Raw genomic sequence first — 25313 nt, 5'->3', positions numbered from 1 at the left:
TATTTTGTTTTCCTACTACATTTCTCATTGATTGAATCACATGAATGGAATGAGTCTGCCTAAAGGTTGTTGGCAATCGGTACAAAATTTGAAACAAATATTTTCAGACCATTGAGGTTGAAAGCAATTTTAATTGGTTTTGTTGTCCTGAAGTGTCGTTGATTCTCCCTAAAACAAATGCCTAGCTAGGGATGGCTTCCATTGTTAAAAAAAGCTCTTGGACTCAGCTACTTTATTTACATTTCACTGAATATGCCAAGATCGCATAAACGATAACAGATCGAACGAATCTGAACCAGAACAAAGAGAAGGGCTCTTACATTAGAACTAAACATGATTAACTAAACGGGGAAGATTAGAATAAAACAATGGTGAGTGTACGGAAATTGTACCGATTGAGGAAGTAAGGGAGGAATATTAATTCTACACGGCTACGGGCAGATGAAAATGTCGTCTGCGGTCGTTTTACTCGGCCAACTCGTCGATGCGACACCGTACGGCGTGCTCCACAACCTCCAGACTCGGGTAGTCGAGCTCTTTCACCAGGCAAAGGGTGGCCGACAGGAGATTTGAGTTCTAGAAAAAAAGGAACATAATATTAAACAATTGCTCAGTGGTGTCCAATGTGCGGGAGAACACAAACCCTACTGACAGGCCTTCGATGAACGCCAGCAAAGTGGTTAAGAAGTGCATTGGAGATAACACTAGCACTATCGTTGAACCGAGAGTCAGATCTCCTAAAAGAAAAGCGGGAAATAGTTAGTCTCAAAGTCTCAATATCATTTCATCTCATCACGGAGTAAAAAGTATGAAAACGAAACGATACCTATTTTCATTCCGTCGCCGATCGACATCCTCCCATTCGTCTCGCGAGTCCGGACCCTTGCCGTTACCGTTGCCATTCCTGTACTGATACAGTTCCCGCTCGTTCACCGTACTGCCGGCAATGCTGCGCCGATTCTGCTGATAGTTCGATTGGCCATGCTGTGCCGACTGTTGCTGCTGCGGGTGTTGCTGGGAATGGTGGCTGTTGGTCGAATGCTGTCCACCGTTGTTGTTATTGTGTGCGGCCGGCGACGACTCGTCCCACTCGGTCAGATCCATCTGGCTGTGGCGATAGTGGGCGGGCGGATTCTGACGCTGATAGTCCGATTGATAGTATTCCTGGGCGGGAAGGCGAAACGAATCTCGTTGAACATGTGTCTTGTATATGTTAGTTTGCTAAGAAGATTTGTTTCTGGGTTGCTCCTATCGATTATGGTTATTGCTCGTGTGCTGTATTTAACAGTGTTACTCGGAAGCATTCATTGGCACCATAATCGATAGGATTCAACCGGAGCCATCCAAATTCAACTGCAACCATCCGGATTCAACCGGATCCATATGATTGATTCAAGTGAAGCCATCCGGAGTCAACCGGATCCATCCGGATTCAACCGGACCCATTCGCATTTAACCGGGTCCATCCGGATTCAACCGGAACCATACGGATTCAACCAGATCCATCCGTATTCAACCAGATTCAACTGGAGCCATATGGATTCAACTGCATCCACCCGGATTCAACCGGATCCATCCGGATTCAACCGAATTCACCCGGGTTCAACCGGAGCCCTTCCGGATTCAACCGGACCATACGAATTCAACCAGATCCATCCGGATTCAAGCAGATTCAACCGAAGCCTTATGTATTCAACTGGATCCACCCGAATTCAACTGAAGCCATGCGGATTCAACCGGATCTATCCGGGGTTTTAACCGGATTCATCTGGATTCAATCGTATCCATCTGGATTCAACCGAATCCATCTGGATTCAAGCGGATCCATCCGGATTCAAATGGATTCAACCGGAACATTCCGGATTCACCGGAACATTACGGATTCACCGGAGCATTTCAGATTCACCGAAGCATTCCGGATTCACCTGAGCATCCGGAGTTTAATTTAGTATTCTATCTGATTCGGATGCGGTTTAGACAGACAATGTTCAATCTGCAGCTTACGACTGATAATCCGAAATTTCTTCCATTGGAGGATTGTTATTGGAAACTAATTTCAACACATTGACTCAACTAATCATAAATACATAAAACCGGTTAGTGCATCGTTGAGTGCATCTTTAAGTGCATTTTTCCATGAAATATTAGGTGTTGATCAAAACTAGAATAACGTGAATGAAGGCTTTGGCAATCAACAACCATTTTAATTACATAAATCATATTTTTCTAAAATTAAAACAAAACATAAGACATAACGTCACAAAACTACTTTTATCGGTTCGGTGCGCAGCTGAAAAACCTTTGATGCAATTACGATGCGGTAATAATAAATAAAACATCTCCAGCTGACCACCCAAAGAGCAACGCTGTTGTTGCTGCCTGCTTTTGCTGTCCACGTTTTGTTACGGTTTATTTACAACGCGGTCTAATTCTTCCCATTAATCACTTTCTGTGCGTTAACAAGCGCATAATGGGCGCTCTTCTATTTTACGGTCAGTTGGTACGGAGAGGAAAACCCAGGCACTGTGTTTATACATACGTTCAACTTCGGTGCCAGACTTTCCTTCTTCTCATGATCACCGGGTTTAACTCTTCGATAGATGCACCTGTTGCATTGGCGGTGCGTATCACCGATCGCAAACAAAACGTTAACAGGGTAATATTTATTTAACGCTTCCACCCTTCACCATGGTCGATTCCACATCGCAATAGGGTTTCCTTGCGGCGCAGACTCGGAAAGCTTCCTCAGCTCGAGCAAAATAATTACACCATAGTAATGTGTACGTGTACACACATGTACTGGACCGATTAATTTCCCGTCGAAAGAGGAAAACCCAACCGAACCATTTCTTCTTTCGATAAAGCGGCGATAGTCGGATCCGGCATTAATGAGGGTGAAAAAGATAGGGCGTAAGTGTAAAACAGGAAAGAAGGGCCCCTATTGAAAGCCACACACCGGAAGCATTGTCCACGCTTGGTTGACCGATCGAAAGTTGTAACGATTAACGCAGGGAGACGCGCAATCAATCGATGCATTTCTGATGGGTTTTGTTTTTATTCCTTTCTTTAAGTGCATTTTAATGCTCACCTTCATCGAGTGCGTTGACATGCTCGGTGCAATCGGGACCCGCTCTCGGTAACCCGACACCGGGCTGTCCTGGTCCGAGCCTGGCGATCTCTGTTATTTTTTGTTGGTGATTGGTGGATGTTGTTGGTGCACGGATAAATTTCATCCAAGGATGGTTATTGTTTTTTTTTTGTGGTTGAAGGTAGTGGTGGTGATGGTGGTGTCCATGATAGTGGTGCAAAAATGCGCGATCGTACAGAGAGAAAGTTGGATTATTGGATTATTCATACATAAACGTAAGTGAGTTGAATAAACGTAAAAAAAACAAATGACTCTCTCGTTTTGCTTCTTTCGGTGGCGAAAACCAACGACTGATCAAGTGAAAGACTTATCCCTTAAGTAACGTAATGTCGTATTCAAGCTGATTGGAAAAGTGGTTGGACAGATAAAGCGCACAGATAGGCAGGATAACTAATATATAAACTACCAGTGTTTTTCCTTACATCGTACTGCTGGTAAGAACCGCGGTGGTTGTTTGTGTTGTAGTGCGAAGAAGCATGCGAATGCTGTGGTTGGTGTGTCGGTGGTGAATAGCAGTCCCGATTCGGGGGAGTTCGCTGTAAAATATAATAAAAAGTGGAATACGGACAATGGAACGGAAGAACCGGAAGAAAACTGGTGTTGTGAGTAGTGTCGACGTTAAACGACGAGAAAAAGGGACGAAGAAGTGAAGCATTTGTGACTACAACAGTGTAACGGCAATGTGTAGGAAAGATCGATAGAATAGTGGTGCGCCAGTGACAGGGAGGAACAAACGAAACGAAAAAAGGAAGGATGCATGCAACAAGCAGGATACAAGTCCTCTAACTACCCAACGTTCCCCAACACTTACTAAAGATGCCCGAATGAAGTGAATGAAGTTGTAACGAACGGCAGAAGTGCACATGAAAAAAGGAGTGAGACATAAAAAAGCACTGGCTCAACATAAACTGGCAAAATTTACAGCCCTTCGAATGGAAACCGCAGCCATTCCGTGAGCTACCGTACCGGAGCTTTTTGCCAACGTCTGGCGTACTTTCGGGCCCTACTGAACATGCATGGAATGAGTGAACCATGTTTGGAGTGTTGCTAGCGGATATTCAAACTGCACACAGGATGCATTCGTGAAGAGGAACATTTCCTTCGGTAACTCAAAGCCATTCAGAAATAAAAAAAATACACGGAAAATGGAAACCCATCCATTCACAGCTCCCCGATTCCCAGGGGGGGACGTGGATCCTACTTTTCGATGGGGGGAAAAACGGAAGAATAATCTTCATTCGGAGATGCACTTTATTACCTGCAACGGTGAAGACGGAATCGAGGCACGGTCCGCCGGATCACTGATGCACTCGGATTCCGTATTTTCCGGGCTCATCTGCTGCACGGAGTCCCGGAGCCCGCAGCCGGCCAGCCATGGTGATGGTGATGGTGATGGTAGAAGTGGAAGGTTATTAGCAGACCCGTAGGTTAGTGGCAAAAGAGTCGTTCCCAGGGTTTGAGGTTAGATACGGACACAAACACAGTGGGAGACGGGCGCAGGCGACATGATGAGGCAAGATCGGTGATGGTTAGTGGACATGGAAGAAACATGAACAAGACACGTGAGATTGGAAACGGAACACAAATTAAAAAAAAATTGCATGGCGAGTGGGTCTGCGAGGATTTTTACGACGCTGTTAATCATATTAGAACTGTGGCTCCACATTCCTGCCCGGATCTGTTTTACTGTTAATGGCGTCGATGGGACACAGGATGCGGTTTCTTTACAAACCTCTATAACAGGACTCTGCTGACGATGCTGCTGCGGGGGCGGTGGTGGCGAAGGATCATCGTAAACCGGTTCGTGCCGAGGTTGAGCGACCGGCGCCCGCATCGCCTCGGCAACCTCCTCCGGCGTCACTTCCACATTGTCCAGCTTCTTTAGATTTGGCAACGCGCGCAACACTATCTGGCGGTAGTTTGGACCGGCACTTTCCACCAGTGGGTTTTCCTCCAGCCAAAGTTGTTTCAGTTTGGGAAGGTTCTGTAAGCAAACATTTAGGTAAATAAACTCGATTTGTCTAAAGATCCATGATAAGGGGGAAAACTCACCTGCAAATACACCAGCTCGTCGATGTCGGTTAGATTATTCTTCCTGAGGTACAGCTCCTGTAGATTTATGCAGTTTTCAAAATCCGCCAGCGTACTGATTCGATTCACACTGCGGAAAGGAGGAAAAAAATAGACACAAACAAATAAGTAAGGCTTTAGTCGAAATAGTTCGAAACATCCAACGTTTACAGGAAACATGCATTTTTCTTTGCCCAAGAACCCGAATCACCGGAAATTACCGAGAGCAGCACAAGAAGCGAGGTTGCTCGCACAAACCAAGTTGTGCATTTTCTTTATAGAGGCCGCACCGAAAACCCACCACTGGCGTGTGCGTTTCTTTGTCCGGCCCCGGCAAGATCGTCGCGGTTCAATCGGCGTAAGTTCTGCATTATTCATGATCGAGCCACAACAAGGCGCTTGCAGGCGGACAGGCAAACGCATCGGAATGGAACAAAATAGGTAAATAAAAAAGAAATACAAACGACCCGTAGACGGAGAGTGGGTTTTCCACGATCTTCAGACAGCAAGCGCCGGTCGGAAAAATCACCCAAGTTCAATGGATGGATCGCACTGGCGACTTCCGCACGAGTCGTTAAATGTTGACTAGAATCGTTTTTCTCACAGGTTATTTTTCATTTTTACTGCAAATAATTCGGGGAATTCGAACAAATTGACCCTCGGCATGTAGAGTTGGTTGGGAAATTTGTCCACGGATGGATTCTATGATTAGCGTTGAATAAATCCATTACGAAAAAGCAATTAATGGGTGGTCTGCCTGAGAATTTTGCTTGAGGATCTAAACCTGTCCAAACTTGTTTCAAATAATAACACATTAATGTCAAATGTGACTTAAGAAAAGGTAGGAAAAATGTCCAGTGGGAAACGTCCCACAGGTTGGTTGAATCATGGGGCAGAAAGAAAACAAAAAGATCCAAACAACGAGTCACGGATAAACTACTATTTTTGCAGTATTCTCTATTTCCACAATAAAACATGTCCTAAAGAGTACAAACAATGAGAGCAATTAAGAAAATTGTTTTCCCATCATCATCATCACCATCAAACAGTTGGCCGGAATATACAAAAGACAGCTGATTGATGCTAAGAAAATGAGGAAAACTTGGAAGAACTCATTGGAGATATGATACTAATGAGTTCTGTACGTTCGTTTGAAATGTGTCGAGTATTAACACTTACTTTTTCTCATTGATTGCTACTGAAAACCTTTGTGTTTTCCTTTCACACTATTAGTCAATTACATTTCTTCACTTTCCTGCGGGAAATGCGATACAACAAAAGACGCACCATTATTGCCCACCGTTTCCTTTCTTCTCGATGCACGAAAATTAAATCGACCCTTCTCCCTACGGTATTCGAGCGAGACCAAAATCCACGTGGAGCATTATACACGACGTTTGGGAATCAATTAACCGCTTCTTTCAACTTCTTGGCGCGAACGATGCAAGCAATCCGCAACCATCAAGGGAATGGAAAGTCCCGAAAGACTTGATAGCCTTTGCCCGGACTTCCCGGCACTTCCCGGGCCGCGCGACGCCGACGAAGGGCTTTAATGTTTGCTAACCATGCGAACGCTTAGTTGTGGAGCGAGCCCTAAATTGTGGCGTTAAAAGTCGAGTTCCAGACATCTGGGAGGGAGAAGATAGCAGCGCCGTTCGATGATCACGTAGAAGATAGAGTAGTTTCCTGTGAATGATTGATCGTCATTGGGCGCTAAACGAGGTGAAAGTAAAATGCAGCTCCAATACAGACGAGTGGAAAATGTCCGAGACGCTTTACATTTTACCAAGACAGATCAATTTCTGCCCCTAACGTATGAGGAACCCTATTGAATGTTTGCAAAGTGTATCCTCATTAAAGCATGAAATCAAATCGAATACAAAAAACTTTATCAATTACTACACTCTTTTTTTCCAATACATTATCAACGAAGTAACTTTTGTTTAGTCCCGAAAAGTAGGATCGCGGAATAGACGCAATGTTAAGTTGAGCGGTGCAATTTTTCCACAATAAACTACAGCAGGAAAGTTTATGGCGAATGAAGCCCCAAAACCACGACGATCAGCAGCGGCCAACAAAGATTTATTATCGGAAGCATCAACCGAAAGATCAGCAACAAACTAAACCGGTTCAGTTTGAGCGATCGCTTCCGGAGATCCGGGGAACCAACGGCCGAGTTTTCGACTCTAAAATGGTCGAATTGATCCAACAACGGTACTATCGGCCGGGGAGGTAATGAATGGTGCCCGATATAGAGTAGGTGATATAACCTACGATGCCAATAAAGCGATTACGGCGATCGATCAGATATAATCTACATTATCTGGGTTTGAACTATAGTTTCCTAACCCTGCGCGAAAACGGTGGAAATCAGTTGCTGAACCTGAAAAGATGCGCCTCTTATGGTTCGTTGCATACAAATTCACTGCACAATTAACTGTTTCAAGCAAGCACGCAATGGAAAACTGTTCTTAAGGTTCACGGCGAAACTACGTCAAAACCTATAGACTCCCTTGGGGTCAATGGACCATAATACTGTTGCACAATATGCTCCAAGTCAACTCTTTTTTGAGGCACGAGCCGTGGAGTTGTGTGCAACAGAACCAACACCAATTGACCAGGCTTTCGAGACCAGGCCGGTCCCCAACCAGAGCATAATTGGTTTTCTACTAAGGCGTCGTCCGGCGACACGCCGATTTACTAAAACCCGGAAGTGTCGTACCTTGCGGTCCCGCGTGTCGCGTTAATTGTGAACAAGCGTTGCGAGACCTTTTCTGGTCATTCTCTCTCTCTCCCTCCCTCGAAGCATAAAAGGATTGAAATAATTAATAACTGGATTTCTGCGCACCGGAGCGAACCGTTCCACACTGTCTCGGCGACGGAAGGAAGTATTAGCAATGTCGAATTCATTTCACTGTTCGTCGGGCCAACTCTCCCAGTCTTCCGACCCGTTTTCCGACAAACTGGTCCCTTTTTTTATTTTCTTACGACATGGCTAGCGGATTGGGGAAATGGATACCTAATGCTCTTACTTTTCCGCTAAGCTTGTATCAATTTCAAGTCTCATTATGCAAGCGCCGGTTTAATCTAATTAATTTTCCCGTACGAACGACGCCAGGTGGAAGTGCAAAGATTTATTGAACGACCCCAAAGTGATGGCATTCTTTTGGGAGAAAAAAAATCAAGGGGATATAAACATTCCGAGCGAAACCAAAAGTATTTGATGAATGAATTTGATAAAATTTAAATAACTACCAACAACGAAAACTAACTTTTTTCGTAATTGGGCGTAAAGGGGTGAACATTTCGGTTTTCTGAACATTTTCAACTATCGATACATTTCAACCATCGCTAACAATTAAGTCCAAGTTTCGGTGTCGTAATCTTAACGTTTACGTCTTCATACGTACGGCTCGAAAGTCGAATCACGGTGTAACATAACCTACCCCGCATCACAAAGCATATGAAATCGGGCGAAACGCACATCTTTTCCACCCACCGAGGTGGGCGAAAAACCACCCATTCAGCAACTAATGTCCATTTCTTAACGCACCGCATTGATACGACGTGAGGCGGAAAGAAATTGTTTTCCACAAGCGGTCCTAAAAACGATCGACGTGTGTGTGTCGTAACGCAATGCCCACCCTCAACCGAATCCGAAGACATAACCTTTATGAACAGGACTAATGTGGCTCTTGCTTATAAATCTCACCATGTGCTGGTAATAAAATAACTACATCCTCCTGTAATCCCCACCACCGGATGTAGGAAGAGAATCGCACGGTATGTCGTTGCTCAATCAACCCAACAATATTGGACAACGTTTGCAATCAATTCGCAGCGCTCCTTTTAAGGAAAATTGCAATCGCTCGGAAACGCGGCAAAGCAAAACATCACAACAAAAAAAACATGAAACGTTAAAGAAAGTCCCAGCTCGTCCAAGGCAACGGTAACTTCCTTTTGATTAGTTCGACAGAACTGATTACTTTCCCGTACAACGACTCGCGCGGGAACGCGTTCCCCTCAAGATAAGTGGTAGTTTATTGAAAATTATCCACAATCGAAGCGCCCAAAGGACCCGAAAGGAACAAAAAAGGGCAACCGAATGTAGACACCGGCGATGATGACAGCAACGGTTGGCAGCGTTCCTAAAGTGGATATATGTGGTGCTTTCACCATTTCCCTCGTCGGAACATTTGCCTACCCCGCCATGGTTGATGATTTTTCCCTCTTTCCTCTTCGCTTTCCAAACTGGTCCCGGGAGTTTATTTATGGTCAACGTACACACATAATAGCGGCAAGCGTCATTATCTGGCCTATTACAAATTTATCGCCAGGATCGCGAAACTGCAGAGGGGTTGCCGGGTTTGAAAACGCCGGCTGGAGGCACTGAGTGTCGTATAAACGATGGCCCTGCCGGGAAAGTGCACTATGTCATAGAAACGTTTATTAAAGAGACCACTTTATGATCCCGTGGAGGGAAGAAGAACCTACGGTGCATCGATGGAGCGAACAGCAATTGCAACTGCACTTACATTTCCCGCGGTACATTGCATTTCCACTGCGGGGCCATTTTCTGCCACTCGCACGTATCGACACAGACTCCATCAGACTCCGGTTGATTTCCAGGCGGAACCATTTTCCGGATGCATCGGTGCCAAACGGACTGTTTCCGCGTTCTAGTGCTGCCCGTCGGTGCCGATGCACCGTGACCGAGAACCCGTGCCGTATCTGATCTGCCCACAATGTGTGGTCGGGGTCGAGTGGCTCTCAGCACGGTTTTGCTGCTACGGTCTTTGTTTCGAGCGCTCGAATAAATTATGTATAACATACGTTGCAGACAATGGGAAACTTCCGTGGCTGGAAGACGGAGTGGGGGGCGGGGGAAGGTTTGTTTTATGTTGGCTGTTGGCACTGTTGCTCTCGTTATGCTCGCTGGCTGAGTGCATCGTGACATACAGAAGCCACAAACACGGCTCATTTTTATTTAATCGCTTTCGTTTTTTATATCTTCAAGGTGGTAATAAGAGTTGCCTGTGTGTGCCAATAAGATTAGAAACACAAGAAAAACTCAATCAACATAAATCGTCTTAATTTCAGTGAAATGTGTATGAATAAATTTCTCAGCATCGATAGCTTTTCCGACTGATGATTGACCACACGAAATTTGAAATATTTAATTGCAAAATAAAATGCGATGAGATTATTATTATTCACCTTCTTGAACTAAGACTCTCTTATACCAAGAATTAAAATAATAATTTTATGTGTTTTCAATATACAAAATATTTTTCATAGTTACTAATGCCAGACCACAAATGTTTATGAAATAAATATTTACATATTTGCTTCTTAAGGTTGAACAATTCTATCAAATGTATTTAATGCATGAAATGCATTGCCATCCAATGAAATGGTAGTTTTTATGTATCAACAAATAATTCAAAAATAATTTCTTTTCAATATTGATAATAAAGGGTGTCCCCGAAAGTATGAGCACGATTTAAAAACTAGGTAAAAAATAAAACCTGTGCCAGAAACTGAAGTTTTGTTTCATAAACTGTGTTTGGGTTCTGTTCTGGACTATTTGTGAAAAACAAAAATTTAAAAAATTTAATCGTATGCTACATTAGATCTGTCGCCTCTGATATGGCTCGGCACAGACTTGTCGTGAACGGTTTTCGACAATTTTGAAGGGTTTAACAGTTTTTTTGAAAACTGTTGATGTTTTCCGCAGCTTTAACATGTTTTATCAAGTGTGCCTTCGTTAGCGCCCAAAACATCTCAATCGGTTTGGTCTTGGGCGACTCTTCGTCGAACTGATGCATGAGGGTTGACCACACAGCAGCTTGTCGTACAGCTTCCGGGCCCGATGTTTAATGCATGCAGCCTGATTTGCCCTCCCTTTCGATTTCTTTTGGTTTTTGTACCATTTTAAATTCAATCTTGCCTTGTCTCATTGGACGTTACTTTTTGAGGTACCCATTTGTTGAGACACATCGCGAATGGAACTTTCCTATTTTTGCTTGAATGCTTTTGCTCTTTCCCGGTTCAACTGTTGGTCGATAGGACCAGGTTTTTGACCACTTTTCGGCGTATCTTCCTCCCGAAACTTTTGGATGGCGGTTCGTACGGCTCCGATACTCACACCTACCGATTTCGCTAATTGCCTTAGCGAAATGTTAGGAGTCGAGCACCATTTGTGCAGAACGCTTTTGCGCTATTTGACGGAAATGACTCGCGTTTTAACAGAAACGGTTGAAAAAATTAGTTTCGATGCATTATCTAGTAGGTTTGAATGTAAACAATCAAACACCCGAAGAATCAACTGTTTGGCGTCATCCGTTTTCCAGAAACGTAATTTAGAAATCGTGCTTATACTTTCGGGGACACCCTTTAATATGGCGGTAAAGCTTCAATCGTCAAAATCGCGGTAATTCTAGTGTTACTACAAAAACTTACAAAAAGTACATTTTTAATACTCTAAAACAGAAGAATATAAGTTTAATGTACTTTTTTGCATCGAGGATCAACAATACAAGTTTAAGATTTTTTTTTTTGTCAAATCTCAACACTATTATCTTTGAAGAGATTTATTTGTCAAATTTTAACACCTTTTTTATTATTTTCCTGAGTTATGGATCTATTGTAAGCCTGAGTGGAATATGCTTGTATTCAATATTAGAGCAGAGACCAATAGATGATGAAGAAAAAGAAACTAGAACGACTAAATCGAAAGATAATCTTGTCCCGAATGATTGTATAAAAATTAATGTTCACATCGGTTCAACAACTCTTGCTAGAAGATCGAGCCCTTGAAGCGCAAATGAGGCAACTTTCTCATCCGGACCGCGGCTTAACTTGCCACACCGGATGGACCGCCACAAAAAGCCCCATAAGTCCCCCCTCCCCTTCCTCTGAATGGGCTTCTCGATCCTCTCAGGCAACCTGCCGGAAAGGGTTATTGAATTAACATATCAGCTGTTTAACAACGCTGCATACGATTAGCCCACATCGCAGCCAGCCGGCCACGACCCGTCGTTGGCCGGAGACGAGTTACCACACACTTTCGAGGCACCACAAAATACAGCATACCACTCTGGCGTTCGCCACAAATTTGGAGCTTCCAATTCCGGTCAACCTTTGCCAGTCTTTTAATGTTTACAACTGCCCAAGTTTCCAACTGCGGACACGAACGGGTATGACCTTCTCCGGCACACTCGCGGTAATTGTATGTTTGCACTATTGGGAACGTAAACACCCACTAAATCACAGGACTCGCGGCGGGCTCGGTGCTTTTCGCGTGCCATCGCGCCGCACTTTGGGGCCAAAAGAAACTAGTTTCAGCTCAAGGTTAGACAAATAGTAAAAAAAAAAACCGGGGGTCCTACTTCGAAAGTGGTCGTAGGACTTTAAAAGTTGGCAAAAGGAAAGACATTCGCGTTGCTGTCGTAAGTGCTTAGGGAAACGCTACTATTTACGGAAATACCATCCAATGGGCGGAGGTCAGTGACATGGTACACAATTTTCTCCACTTGGCGCACGTTCTAGCGCTTCGTGAGCCAGTCCAGAATTCTTTCTCATTGCTAAACTAAATGTAATCCATTTGACAGGAAGCAAAAAAACGCATCCCCATTCACATCAAAAACGAACATACACATAACAAGGAACCTCGCCAGGAAAAACGGAACTCGCGCGGAACTCGAAAGCACCATTATCAGATAACTTTGTGTACCGCCGACCCGCGATGTGTTTGTGTATGCGTGTGTTTAACGAGGGTGTTTTATTGTAGCCTTTCTGTTTCATTCAAGAGAATGTTTTCCCTTCATATTTCCCTGCCTTTGCTTCCATCTACTGAAGCAACTACCATTCCGTAGGTCCCTTCACTCGAAATCGATGTAAGTAACCTTAATTTGATATTCATAATTCATTAGTTGAATCAATATTTTCCTGGCCGTGGTCGCGAGTGTGCGTGAGGACTCGACCGCGGTCTCCACCGGGGACCCGGGACTGGATAAAACGCTGGTTGTTTCACGCTTTGCCTAGGAATCCGTCGAGATCGACACACATGCAGGGTCATAAACGAAATGTCGAATATAAGCCACGGCAAACAGTCGCGTTCGATGGAATATAGCTGGTCCCATGATGACCGACCAAAGGCGATAGACACTGATTGATGACTAAGGATTGAACCGGATGACAAGCGACTCGCCGGGGCTGAATGTTTGCCGGGAAAACTCATCATTTAATAAATTGACGCTACCGAACATTTCACGCGAATGACGAAGACCCATGCATGCGGGGATATCGGAGTTCGGAAGTGTTACCATCATTTGCTTCGATTTGCATGCAACGTGTGGGTGATTTATCATATTCAGCACTTTTACTTCCTTTTGCCCAGCTGAAACGAATCAAATGTGTTCCAGAAAGGATTGGAAACTATTATAGCCATTTGCAAAGTGACTCGTAATGGAGGGACCATTTGGAGTTACAAGTTTTTTGAGCTTAATTTTTCTGAAAACCCGTGGTTAAAAAATTTATTATCTTGTGTTAACCCTTTCAAGCCCTAGGCTTGGTGGAAAGTGGAGCTGTGTGTGTAATTTGTGGTCTAAAACAGGTTCTTACAATCGAGAATATTCTAAAAAAAATTTTTAAAGTACATGCCAGATACCGAAAACCCGTTTTGTAAAATTATGTTTTTTTTTTATATTAACATTAATGAAAAATACACATATTAACTACGAGCGACAATAGTCCGCACATAACATCTATTAATAATATTAACAGTATTAATTTAATACTGTTAAACAATTATTTCCAATCAGTTATTCTTTATTTATTTATTTTATATCCTTCTCAAGGAGATTCGATCAATCATTAATAAGTTAAATATATCGTAGAGCAATTATTCACATTTGAACACACTCAAACCAATAACCGACACCCAAAACTGACCTTCGGTAGCCTTAAAAGGAAAAAAGCAAACCTCTCTACCATATTCAAACATCCCTTTAGTGTAAGATCAAATTACCCCTTTCAAAATGCATCCTGCTCGCGTCGTGCAGGAAATAAACATACTCCTACGTGCGCCAAATTCATTTCATATGTATCTCCTCGCACACTCAAGGTCGCCTCTGCCATATAAAGTAGTGCAGCGTAGAGTAGGTACGAGGGATGACCTAAGAGCACTGGTGCTGCCTTTGGTCGAGTCCGCGAGGGGGTTGGACACTAACGGTCAAGTGTTGCGGCGTAATAAACAGTCGCGATTAACACCGCCTTTGCATGCCAAAGAGACGCGCGAAACGACGAAACTCACTGACTCAAGAGGCTATGGGGGAAAACAAAACAACACCAAGCCGCACGATCGCGATCGCGATCATCCCCGACACGCGATGTCGAAGATGAACGCACACAAAAAAGCATTCAATTGCGCGCTGAATGTTTATGATCGACGGAAGTGTAATGTTTGATTGATTGGCGGGAAGCTTGGGGCACATGTGGTCACAAGAGGGAGGGCAACAAACGAAACCAACCCATCTGGTATGTTTCATTCACAAACTTTTCCTACGACACCCGGACCGGTGCCGTTGAGCTCGTCGGTGATGAGTCTTTCTAATTCCGTTTCCATAATGAACCACAAATTGGTCGTTAACCGTTGCCCGCGGGTTCGTTATGTTGCGGTCCCATTCTTTCGTGAAGGGGTTTTTTTATATAGATACTTTAACATACGGCTCAACTGAACTATTTTAACAACTCCGCACGCATCTAAGCAACGATGTTACAACACGAGCGTGTCGACCGACCACCCGCCGAACGTGGTGTCAAATGTTTTGGGTGAAACAAATTGAATTACGACCGATCTATGGCGCGCAAAGGAAACAACAAGAAAAACTCCAACTTTGCCCGCGCCCAAAACCAAAAAAGACCAAAAAACTATGTGGATGGAATAGAAGGGAAAAATTCAACGCACAGCATAGGACAAAGTTTGAAGCATGTTTAATGGATCTTTTGCAATCGACACCCGAGACCCACACCGGGGCTTCCACTTCATTTCTATGCTCGTGTGGTTCGTTTCGTAATTGAATTGTTTTATGCTTCGTGCTTCTGCCCAAGGGGAAGGGAATCGTGAGACGCACGAAAGAGGAGCTAAAATAAAGTCACCTTAATGCATGGGCCATTGCTGCTAAATCTCATTAAATGATTCCCACGAGATTTCCACACGTATTTCGGATAAACGACTGGTGGTTGATGTCGGCCCTGGAATTTAGTGATCTATGAGAGTTTTCAAAACAATTTATCCTTTGTTTAGGAAACTACTCAAAGAAACATAAACATGTAGAGAAAAAAAGTTTTTTTGTAAGAGACCCTCATCAAATCTATCCTAGACAACAAAATTTGCGATATGCAACATAATACACAGCCCGGACGTGAGGGAACTAGAACCATCAAGATGGCCAAAACCTCATGATAATGACCATTTCTTCTATGGGTCGTGACGTACCCTTCCGTAGATACCGAGCGATATTACCTGTTAAAATAAATTGCTCGGACAGCGAGCGAGATGAAACCCAACCGACGCCTTCGTCCAAGAAGGAAGGATCCAACACCTCGCCGCCTTTTGCGAGCCAACCTTAACTTGGGGCCAAAAACCTGTTCCCAGCCAACACACACTCCAACTCCGGCGACTCCCGGCGAGCCAAGCCAAAAAAGGAAAGGTTGTGGAAGCATCAGTTTCAAAATCAAGGTTGCCACAAGGAGTCGCGGAGGTGCGTGTTTGAGCGAGTGCGAGATCTTGCGGGTCGGTCGCAACCGGAATTCTCTAACCAAACCAACCTACCCCCTTCCCTACTCCCTTTTCCCCCCACAGACGATTGTCACAGCAACAACCTTTGGTGATATTTGCGTTTTTTGCGTGGGTGTCCACCCGACCCGGGGGACGACGGAGGGTTTGAAGTTCGTCGGAGCGATTGAGTTTGTTAGGCACGCTGTTGGTGGATTGACATGGGCTGTAGCTATGGAAAGGTGACTAGGCATTAGTTGCGCCGCGGTGACGGCTATGGTAGTTCCTAGTTTCAGCGTCGAGGTGTTCCCTCGGCTGCCATGACACAGCCGGACGGGTGGACAACTTGTCCCGGTTGAACGATGTTGATTTTACAAAACAAAAAAAAAGCGACAACTATTACCGACCACGGAAACGAACCGGTTCAATAAAACGAAGAAAAATGCTTCAAACCACGAGCGAGCCGTTACTCGGGGTGCTTTTTATTTCGACCAGTTCCCCGACGATAGTCCCACCGCAAGACGCAATCGACACTTTCACTATCTTCAGAAAGTGTGAGCACAGCAAGCAACCTCCAGCAAACGCCACGCAATCGTATCTGACTTCACCAGAAGCTAGCGAGTTCCTGTATTTATGCTGTCCCCAAAACGAGTCACAACTGGTTGAGGTGGTCGTGAAAGTCTTCGCCATTTCTCTGCCCCTCCTGAGCGAGCAAGGAAACGACCGAACGTGGAGCAGTTGCGATGATCGTAATCTTAATTCTCCGGTTAATGTTCGTTGTCTATTCATTTATGCATTCACGTCTTTGTAGAGGGAAATTAGGTTGGTTCGTCGGAGATCGACAAGAGCAAAAGCAGTACGCCGTTGTATGTTAGTGTCAACGAAAGCTAACAATATTAGACTTACGTTTTACTCATAGTGGATGTTTAGTGCCCTAGCAAAGTTCTAGCAAAGTCTAGCCCCTGACAAAATAACCTTGCGTAGATTAAGACTTTATAAAATTAAAATTCAACTTGATCTCGGTTTTTGGCAACTTGTATATGCAACTTTATAGCAATGGGACTAGTGTCGTGCGTTATGAATCTTTCGGCGCGATTCATTCCTATGAATCTTTTACCTAAGATTAATTCAGATGGATTCATAAATCTTTCGGGATTCGAATCTTCAGACGTTTATGAATATCTTTCGAAACCCTAATGAATCTTCATGAATCTTTCATAGATATATCACGAATCTCCATGATTGTTTCATAGGTCTGGATGATGCGACCAAAAAATAGGAGGTCCTTCTACGCACCTTTTTTGCTCATCATTTTTCATCAGCTGATGAATCTTTGAGATTCATGAATCTTTCATTAAAAGATTCATGAATCTCTAAACAGCAAAGAACCATTCAGATTCATGAATCTGAAACTGAGCTACACAACTCTAAATGGGACACTTTCCAACAGCACCCTTCATGAGGATCTTTTATTAAATCGAATCGTTTTTCGTTTTAAAAACGTAAAAATAAAGAAAGAAATACCTTAACTCTTTTCAAGTGCTTTTAAACCGAGAAGCAATTAAATTCAGCAAAATGTATTACTAACTGCTTTGGAATTTCTTAAAAATCTATCAATTACTACCTTTTTTCGAGCGCTTGGAATAAAATCAAAATAGTCCATTGAGATGTTAAGTAGTTTTATGTACGTATCAATTATCGATTCATTATCTTACAATGTTTTTGTTTAACTGTTTGGTCATAAGGAATTGTTTATTTCACTCATGATGTATAAATTATCGTTGTTTAATTTAGAAAACACACCTCATGCAGCTGGTTTTTAGCAAGCCAAATAAACGCTCATCGAATGAGTGCGTATCAAATCGATCAAAATCAACAGCACAGCGCTAATTATGCCAGCTGTTCAAATAGCCACTCTTATCACCTGCAATCCCACCCGAGACACCCACCCACCCACCATCTCAACCCATCAATTATGTTTAACTCCATTAATTAACAACCAAAAACCGGCCACATCTTGCCGGGTTTCTCTCTGTCCCGCCCTCCCCAAAGATAGCTTCGTCTTCATTAACAGCACTTTCCTCGGGGCCCCAAGTTTATCAGAGGGCCTCCCCGGTTTTCCTTAAGGGCGGGTTTTTTTATCTCCTTTTAAATTTCGAGATTCACAGCACCGATAGTGGAATGCGCTTGAGCGATTCCTCAGCATAGGAACTAACCGAGGAACCGCACCACGAATACGAATGCTTCTTTCACTAGCGTGAAAGTCACATCTCCCTCCCCCTTTCCTTTAGATCGCCCGAGTCCTAATTATCATTATCAAAAGCTTCACCACCGGCGAGGAGCCAAGACGGGCTGTTTTTCTGAATTTTTTATCGTAATCTGCACCGCGGAGCGTAGCGTAACGCTTCAAAGTGCTGATGCCGTTGTTGATGATACAAGGAGAGCCAAAAGGAATTCAACACCATGCGCGGGACTGTCCTCCGGTTAGATTACAACCCTGGGGGTGGAACGGAGTATGCAGAGATGGATGAAAAGTTCTTTTCTCGTTTCGATGCGCACGAGAAGAGAATCGCCCGTTTAATAAATAGAAAAAAATCCATGTTGAGTCTAATCCAAGCATGAACACTTTTCAAGCGGACGGAAAACACAGCGAGCTTTTCACACAAAGGAAAAGCATTTAACTGACGATGTGTTGCAATGAGTAAACGCTGTTTGTACAACAACGAAGGTGCTGGGAGGATGCATTTTGCATCCCTTGGTTTATCGAGAAACATTGTATTTGAAGCTTGTAATGTTCGAGCTTTCTTAGACACAGAATAGACACACACACATACACATCAGGAACAAGGGTGCAAAAAATGAAGCGATTACACCTTGCATGACTAGGTCTGTTTTTCCTACCGCAACATACTTTCCTTTGAGCGCCGCGGGACAACGTATGATTTGTGATGAAAAGGAAATGAGGTGTTGTTTCTTTGTTTCCCTTCGGCTAGGAATTTCGCGATCGAAAGAAAATGATACTAGAAACACAGTTCTGCTGCAAATATGTTTGTAACGACGTGCTGGCCCTTCCCAGCATTGATCGCCCAGCGGAGAAGGAAACGTCGGTCCGTTTGACACGGTTTTCCATTACATGGCGACGCGCACAGCTGTTCCCTCCGATGGGCAAACACTAACCCTAATTGCAGGTTCGTGCGGTCGACATTTGGCGCCCAAAAGCCCCGGTTGGAGTCCAGGGAGCCACACATTTATACCGGACGAAAATACGACGCCGAATCCGTTCGACTCGTGTGGCCTTGGTTTCATTTCTGGCCGTGTCGATGATTTGTGGGGCAATGTAATGCTAATTTTCAATTTACACGTGTTTTCCTCTTTTTTTTTTTGTTAACTGTACCTTTTCAAGGCAACATTGCTTTAAGGAGACCCCAAAAAAGCAAATATTGTGAAATTGAACCAATAATGCTATAGGTGCGAGACAAGATTTGTTCTTCCTTTACCGGCAAACACTGTGTAGTCATAATTACAATTCCCAGAAGGGACCTTTTAAATATGGCGAGTCCGCAGGCCTCCTTTAATATGTACGGGAGTGCTGCCCAAACCGATGACGTCCGATGGCACCGAAAGGGCGTGCCATCGTTTGGCCATCGTTTAGCCAGGCAAACAAACGACGCAGAACAGCTTTACAGGCCTGTCGGATAAACGTTCTTTTCCTCAAACCGGCCGCACACACTCGGGAGAAGTGGAAGATTTTCATGGTTTTTCATTCGTATAAAGAAAAAAAAAACAAGGGAAAAATGAAACACAATATCGATCCGCCCAGGAAGGGGTCCACTTCAATCCTTCCCAGGACAATCGAGTGTGTCATTCAAGTGTGGTTTCCAGTAAGGCTTGTCGTGATGATCTTTGGTAAATGAAATTTAAAATTTTTTATCAATTTCACATAGGTCACCTCTAAAAGGAACTCGATCAATGATTTAGTTGTTGAGGAGATTGTTTAAAAAAAGTCCCATTTAGACAGCAAAAAATATTCCAACTTAACTGGAATGACAGATCTTTCATTAATAATAAAAACATTGTCATGTTCTCAAATTTGTTACCACTTACATTTTTTTATATTACACGGCGAGCCTTGGGGCATTTTAAAGTAAATGTAAAATGAAGAAATACCTTTGGAAATAATTGTCTAATAAAATGAAAGTCAGATATCAGCCACCTTACGCCAGACTCTGGATGGAATGACGAGTTCTGAGCTAACCAAGTACAATTTGGACTTTGGATTGCTTATTTTGGAAAGACAAAACAGTGGTCGTTAGCCCAATTTGTTTGAATAAAACGAATGCGGAAAAAGCTTGTAGTTCTTTTTTCCCAAATTGAACCTACAGTTATTGGATGCATGAAATGCAGTTGATTTTTTATGTATATTTTATTTTATATTTTATTTTTTATTTTTTTAATCTCTCTCTTTCCGCCCAGAACACAAATATTGCCCAGCAAACCGTGGGGCTGGGAGAAAGTTGCCCTTTTGTCCGGAAGCAATTTCCGCGAGCCCTGCGAGCCTTGACTCGTGTCGCGAGACCTGCGCCATTAGCGTGCCCCTGCCGTGTTGCAAACGGCGTGGACAAGTGTGAGAGCATGAGGGTGACATCATTCCAACACTTCCTGATGTCCGCAGTTGGTCGGCATGGCCCATGATGGTAAGACCCACCCCCGGCGGATGACGAGAAGTATGATGATGTATGACAAAAGAGCTGATGCTGAAAATGGTGACACAACGAGAGGCAAACTCTTTTCTCTAGACTTTAATCCACGCGCCACCACCGTGGTGAGATCATTCGATGCGAGTTTATACACTCCAGCATTCCCAATATCGATCGCGTTTTATTGAAGGTGTTACCTCTTATATGGGCGTACTTGATTTGACGGGTTTGCAAAAGCGTACCACGTTATGTTTATACTTCATTCCCACCTCGATGTAAGAAGGTCTAATGATTCGTTCGTGGGAATATCTGCACGCCCAAACTGGGTAGCCAATGTCTTGCTCGGTGGCCACTACAGCACTTGCCTCCGTCAAAAGAACGCCAACGTAAACTCCACCAGTTTTGGGGGTCCAAGTATTCGGAAAGGTAAAAAAGGACATGCCTACAGAGTTCGAGTTTGCGGACGCACGAGATTCGGATGGTTTGCAAAGTATCGTTCCATAATAACGAGTCAATCTGGACGACCACGTCAAACTTTAGACACAATTAACCGTAGGCGAAAGCAATGCAAAAATATGAATGGTGTCAAGGATCATGACACATCCCCATTATTTTTGTCTTCTCATACCAATTCCAGCAAGTGTAAACCTACGTGATTTCTTACCTCTTCATCCCGTGCCATTAGCAATAAAAAGTGTGCATCAAACAGAGGCTAACTCTCACACGCCCCATGCGTGAACTACAAGCATAAATAATATCATTAAAAAAGTATAGTTTCATTCGCCAAGAAGCGCTCAAACTACCACTCTTGTGCCAATTTCGCATTCCGGAAACAAGGGAACACACAGGATTCACCATAAGACCACTTAAGTCTCATTAGCTCAATATTCATATAAGTAACTGAAGCACGCCGTGTTTGTTCGTTATTAACGAAATGTTTCATTGTTCTTGTACCAACCCCACCAACGCCAACGCAAGGAACAACCCAAACACGTCATCTAACGTGCAGAATTATTTCGTAAGTTCCCCGTTTCCTTCACCCCGCGCATTAGTTTACCGTTTCGGGCTGAATTCGAGACGTCAGACGGGATTGCGTTGGTTCGTCGACTCATTCGAGGCGTTAAAAATATGCATCAAATGAAAAAGTTGGGGGATTCCGTACGGTACGCCACACGAAAGGAGAGTCAGCTATGCTCGAGTGCCCGTACGATTCTCATTAGATCCAAAGCGACCGAAGCCTTACCTCGCACAGGTATGCACTGTTTTTATTTAGGTATGCCACTGGACCATTAAAAATCGTCAGCAATCGCGCCTCGAAAGCGTCACGCGGACCTCCACACCGTGCCCCGTGCAGAACCCGGTGCCCGTCCGCCTCCAATCGCGTTGCGTGACTTGATAGGCTTGGTGGCACTCGTCGCTTATCGCAAAAGTTTCCCTCCCATTGTGGGTGCGGAGACGGCCGGTGTTGGCGTTAACCTGCCCACCAACCTGCTGAAACATCCCCGATGCCCTTGGACCTTGCCGTTTAAATACCCTACACACCAGGCACGACAAATTTGTTGGCAATTTTCACGCACGTAGCGAAATGCCTCCGCTAGGCCACGAATCGGTTTCCGGAAAGGTTGCGGCATGAACATCCTTCTTAAGCGAAATCGTTATGATAACGAAGAAATTCTCCACCAAAAAAAAAATGGATGCGGCGCCAAAACCTACCTGAAGGCAAGCACTTCCACTCCACGCATGCGCCGAATGATGGAAACGTCGCTCAATTCACTGCCCCTGAAAGAAGAAAATGAAAGAAACCGTGATTAGGGGTGATTTAAATTATCGATGCTTGTGCGTTGATAAGCGAACGCTGCAAAATCCGCGAAAGTCGAAGACGTCGATGTAAAAGCGGTAGCGTTTTTCTGAAGTGGAACGTTGAACGACGGCAGCTTAAGACAACGCCGACGAGGGCGCTTGTAGTTTGAAGGGCTTTGGCAAGATAAAGCACCCACGGTGGAAGACCTGAGCTGATAAAGATGCGGACGAAGTGGGTTGTGTTTACGGTTTCACTTCCATGTAGAACAATACTACGACATGACCGATTCGAGTCACTTGTGTTAATTGATGCTAGTGGTTGATTGAGGGAAGGCATATCCATTTTCCAAACAGACAACATTTTAATACAAAAAAGGAGGAAATTGTAGAGATTATTCAAATCATAATTTCAAACACAATCAAATCAAAATGGAGTTATACATATTTTTTGTAGCTCCAATCAAAACCGGTGAAATGAATGACTCACACACCGTAAACGAACGATCTTGTAGGTAGATCGACCATTCGAATGGAAACCAGTACAAAGTTCGCCAAAGATCAACACTCGAACGAGAAGCGAACCAGCGCTCGAGGGTGTAGGATTACTTCATCCCCGCAATCAAGCATAGAATTCAAACCGCCACCGGTCATTCATCCATCGCCTCGGGCTACGGAGTCGGAATGGGATCGGACATTCGCTGCCTTCCTTCGAGCGCGCTTACCAAGCCCGGGACGGGGAAGGTACGCCACTGGAAAATCGTTGGTCCGTGGGACGCGAACGGAACGCTCTAAACGCGAATGGTTTTTTCTCGGAGGCGTATCGTCGGCGAAATCTTGTCTCAAACCGGTTGGTTTGCATTGGTTGTAAGTTGATATTTGATTCAACGAACCTACGATACCAACGTGAGGTAGTTGGACACCGCGGCTCTGCAGAAAGAGCACCGTGATGAATATTGCCCGAACAAAAAAAGAGCCACGAAGTGAAATCATGTTTGCAATAAATTAGTCTATGATTTTACGATCGATTTAGATATCGATCAGCAACTGAACGGAAATGAAAACCGGCTCCTGGCATGCTGCATTTCTATAATAAAATTCACGTGTATAATGATTTTAAATGAAAACCATTCCCTTTGGAGCACCTAAAGCATATCTTACCATTAAAGAAACGCATTCCCTTGTACAAAAATCTCCCATATTGATAGAAAATGATGAAATGATTGGTCTATCCATCTAGAGAAGCGAAGAAAACCTCTTCTCCTCCTCCCCGGGGGGAGGGCGCAGGCACATCTGTTGCGAATGGCAATCGCCCCGCCCCGCGCCACACACTCGCTGCCCGCGACCAATGAACTTCCCGCGTGAGATTATCGGTGTTTGTGTTGTGGTTCCGTTTCCATTTTCCTGACGACGTTCCCCGTGCCGGATTGTAACGGGAACTGTGTCTCGAAATGTTCGGCGCGTTAGAGCGCATGGAACCGTTCCTTCTAACTCGCTCCAGGGTGCGTTGATGGTGGGTTTTGGGGTAAAAACCTTTGCTACGATGATAGAAAATTAGACTCCACTCTTGCACGAGCGTTCGGAGACGCTCGGCCGTAACAAGAGCCACTTCGACGAAGCCGATGAAGTTGATAGGTAGATTGAAATGTAAACAAAACGTATCGTTCAAGTAGGGATGACGTTGGACTTCCACCACTTACCAGCAGTTTAGCTTCTTGATGGCGGCCAGGTCGGACTGCTTCGATCGGGCAATCACCATTTCCTCCGTGAGCCGAGCCATGATGATTCAAGCCGGTTGGTATGAGAACAGGGAAGGTGTAAACAATTTGGCAGACTCCCCACCGGATCGCACGGCCAGCCGTTTGTATGGTTGACTGCAGGACTACCGCTTACGGCACCCGTGGCCTGCTCGCCCGCTTGACAGATAACAATCGATTCAACACGAATCGCAGAAACCCTTGGAATTCCACTTCTTCTTGGCACTACTACGAGGTGGCGGCACAAATGTCCTTAGCGCCACGCACGCGAAAAAAAAATGATACACTGAAAGGAGGTGAAGTAATATTGAAATGCGTTGGCACTCGACACCGAGAATCGAAGCTACACAAATTAATACCGAACGGAAGTAGTTAGTGCTCGAGGGCCCATCGCATTATGCTGGCCGAACGACTATTCCCCGTGCCACTTTGTGCCACTTACAACATGCTTGCCTTCTTTTTTCACTACTTCAATTCACTCCCTTTAACTCTGTGGGGTAGGACAAAAAGCATTAGAACATCTCCACAAGACACGCTGCACTTGCACGATGTTGCTGATGAAGATGTTTTCCCGAGTAACCCAAAGGCGAGGTAAGTGTTTGCAAAATAATGCACACAAACGATAGGGCGCCACGAGCTGCGATCTCACCTTCAAAGTATTGCACAATAAACCCCGCACCGATTCTCGCGTACTGTGTGGCAAATGCCCTTTCGGAATGCACTACACACGGCTCCCGCTCCCTTACTAGATTCCTTCCACTTTGTGAAATGGTTTTTCTCGTCAACGCGATAAAAAAGCAGAACAGGCAGAACCTACCACGCGACACACCACACCACTTCTTTCACGGCCAGCCCGCAAATACGAACGTTGTCGGATGGGGAATCGAGCGATGGGTGGTGATTTTCCCGAGCCGCTGCTAACCGAAATAACAGTAACCCAACATAGCAAACACAAACCTACTCTACACACTGCACACTGCTAATAAAGGCGAACGACGAGCGTAAAACTGGGGGAAGGAAAAACTACGGTCCGCGAACTCGGACCGTTCGCACGTCCGAAACCG

At 44.4% G+C, this 25313-nt stretch overlaps 1 protein-coding gene across 2 annotated transcripts; it reads right to left on the bottom strand.

Moving 5' to 3' along the window:
* Window positions 1-345: 345 nt before the first annotated feature.
* On the bottom strand, window positions 346-25313 carry LOC131294071 (uncharacterized). Of its 2 annotated transcripts, XM_058322120.1 has the most exons (11): window positions 25211-25313; window positions 24193-24535; window positions 22409-22474; window positions 5201-5309; window positions 4881-5132; window positions 4407-4487; window positions 3571-3684; window positions 3089-3178; window positions 827-1164; window positions 644-737; window positions 346-576 (listed from the first exon to the last, which is right to left on the bottom strand). In XM_058322120.1, the coding sequence occupies exons 2-11, from the start codon at window positions 24270-24272 to the stop codon at window positions 466-468; spliced, it is 1335 nt and encodes a 444-aa protein (XP_058178103.1). In that variant the 5' UTR covers window positions 24273-24535; window positions 25211-25313; the 3' UTR covers window positions 346-465. The 2 variants fall into 2 exon arrangements, with proteins under 2 accessions (XP_058178103.1, XP_058178111.1); XM_058322128.1 differs by lacking the exon at window positions 4407-4487 and having other exon boundaries at window positions 653-737.

The sequence above is a fragment of the Anopheles ziemanni genome, chromosome 2 (genome assembly GCF_943734765.1).
Source record: "Anopheles ziemanni chromosome 2, idAnoZiCoDA_A2_x.2, whole genome shotgun sequence".
In the NCBI taxonomy this organism is placed as follows: domain Eukaryota; kingdom Metazoa; phylum Arthropoda; class Insecta; order Diptera; family Culicidae; genus Anopheles; species Anopheles ziemanni.
Note: the sequence above shows the minus strand (reverse complement) of the source record. Positions and strands in the feature narration are given on the sequence as shown.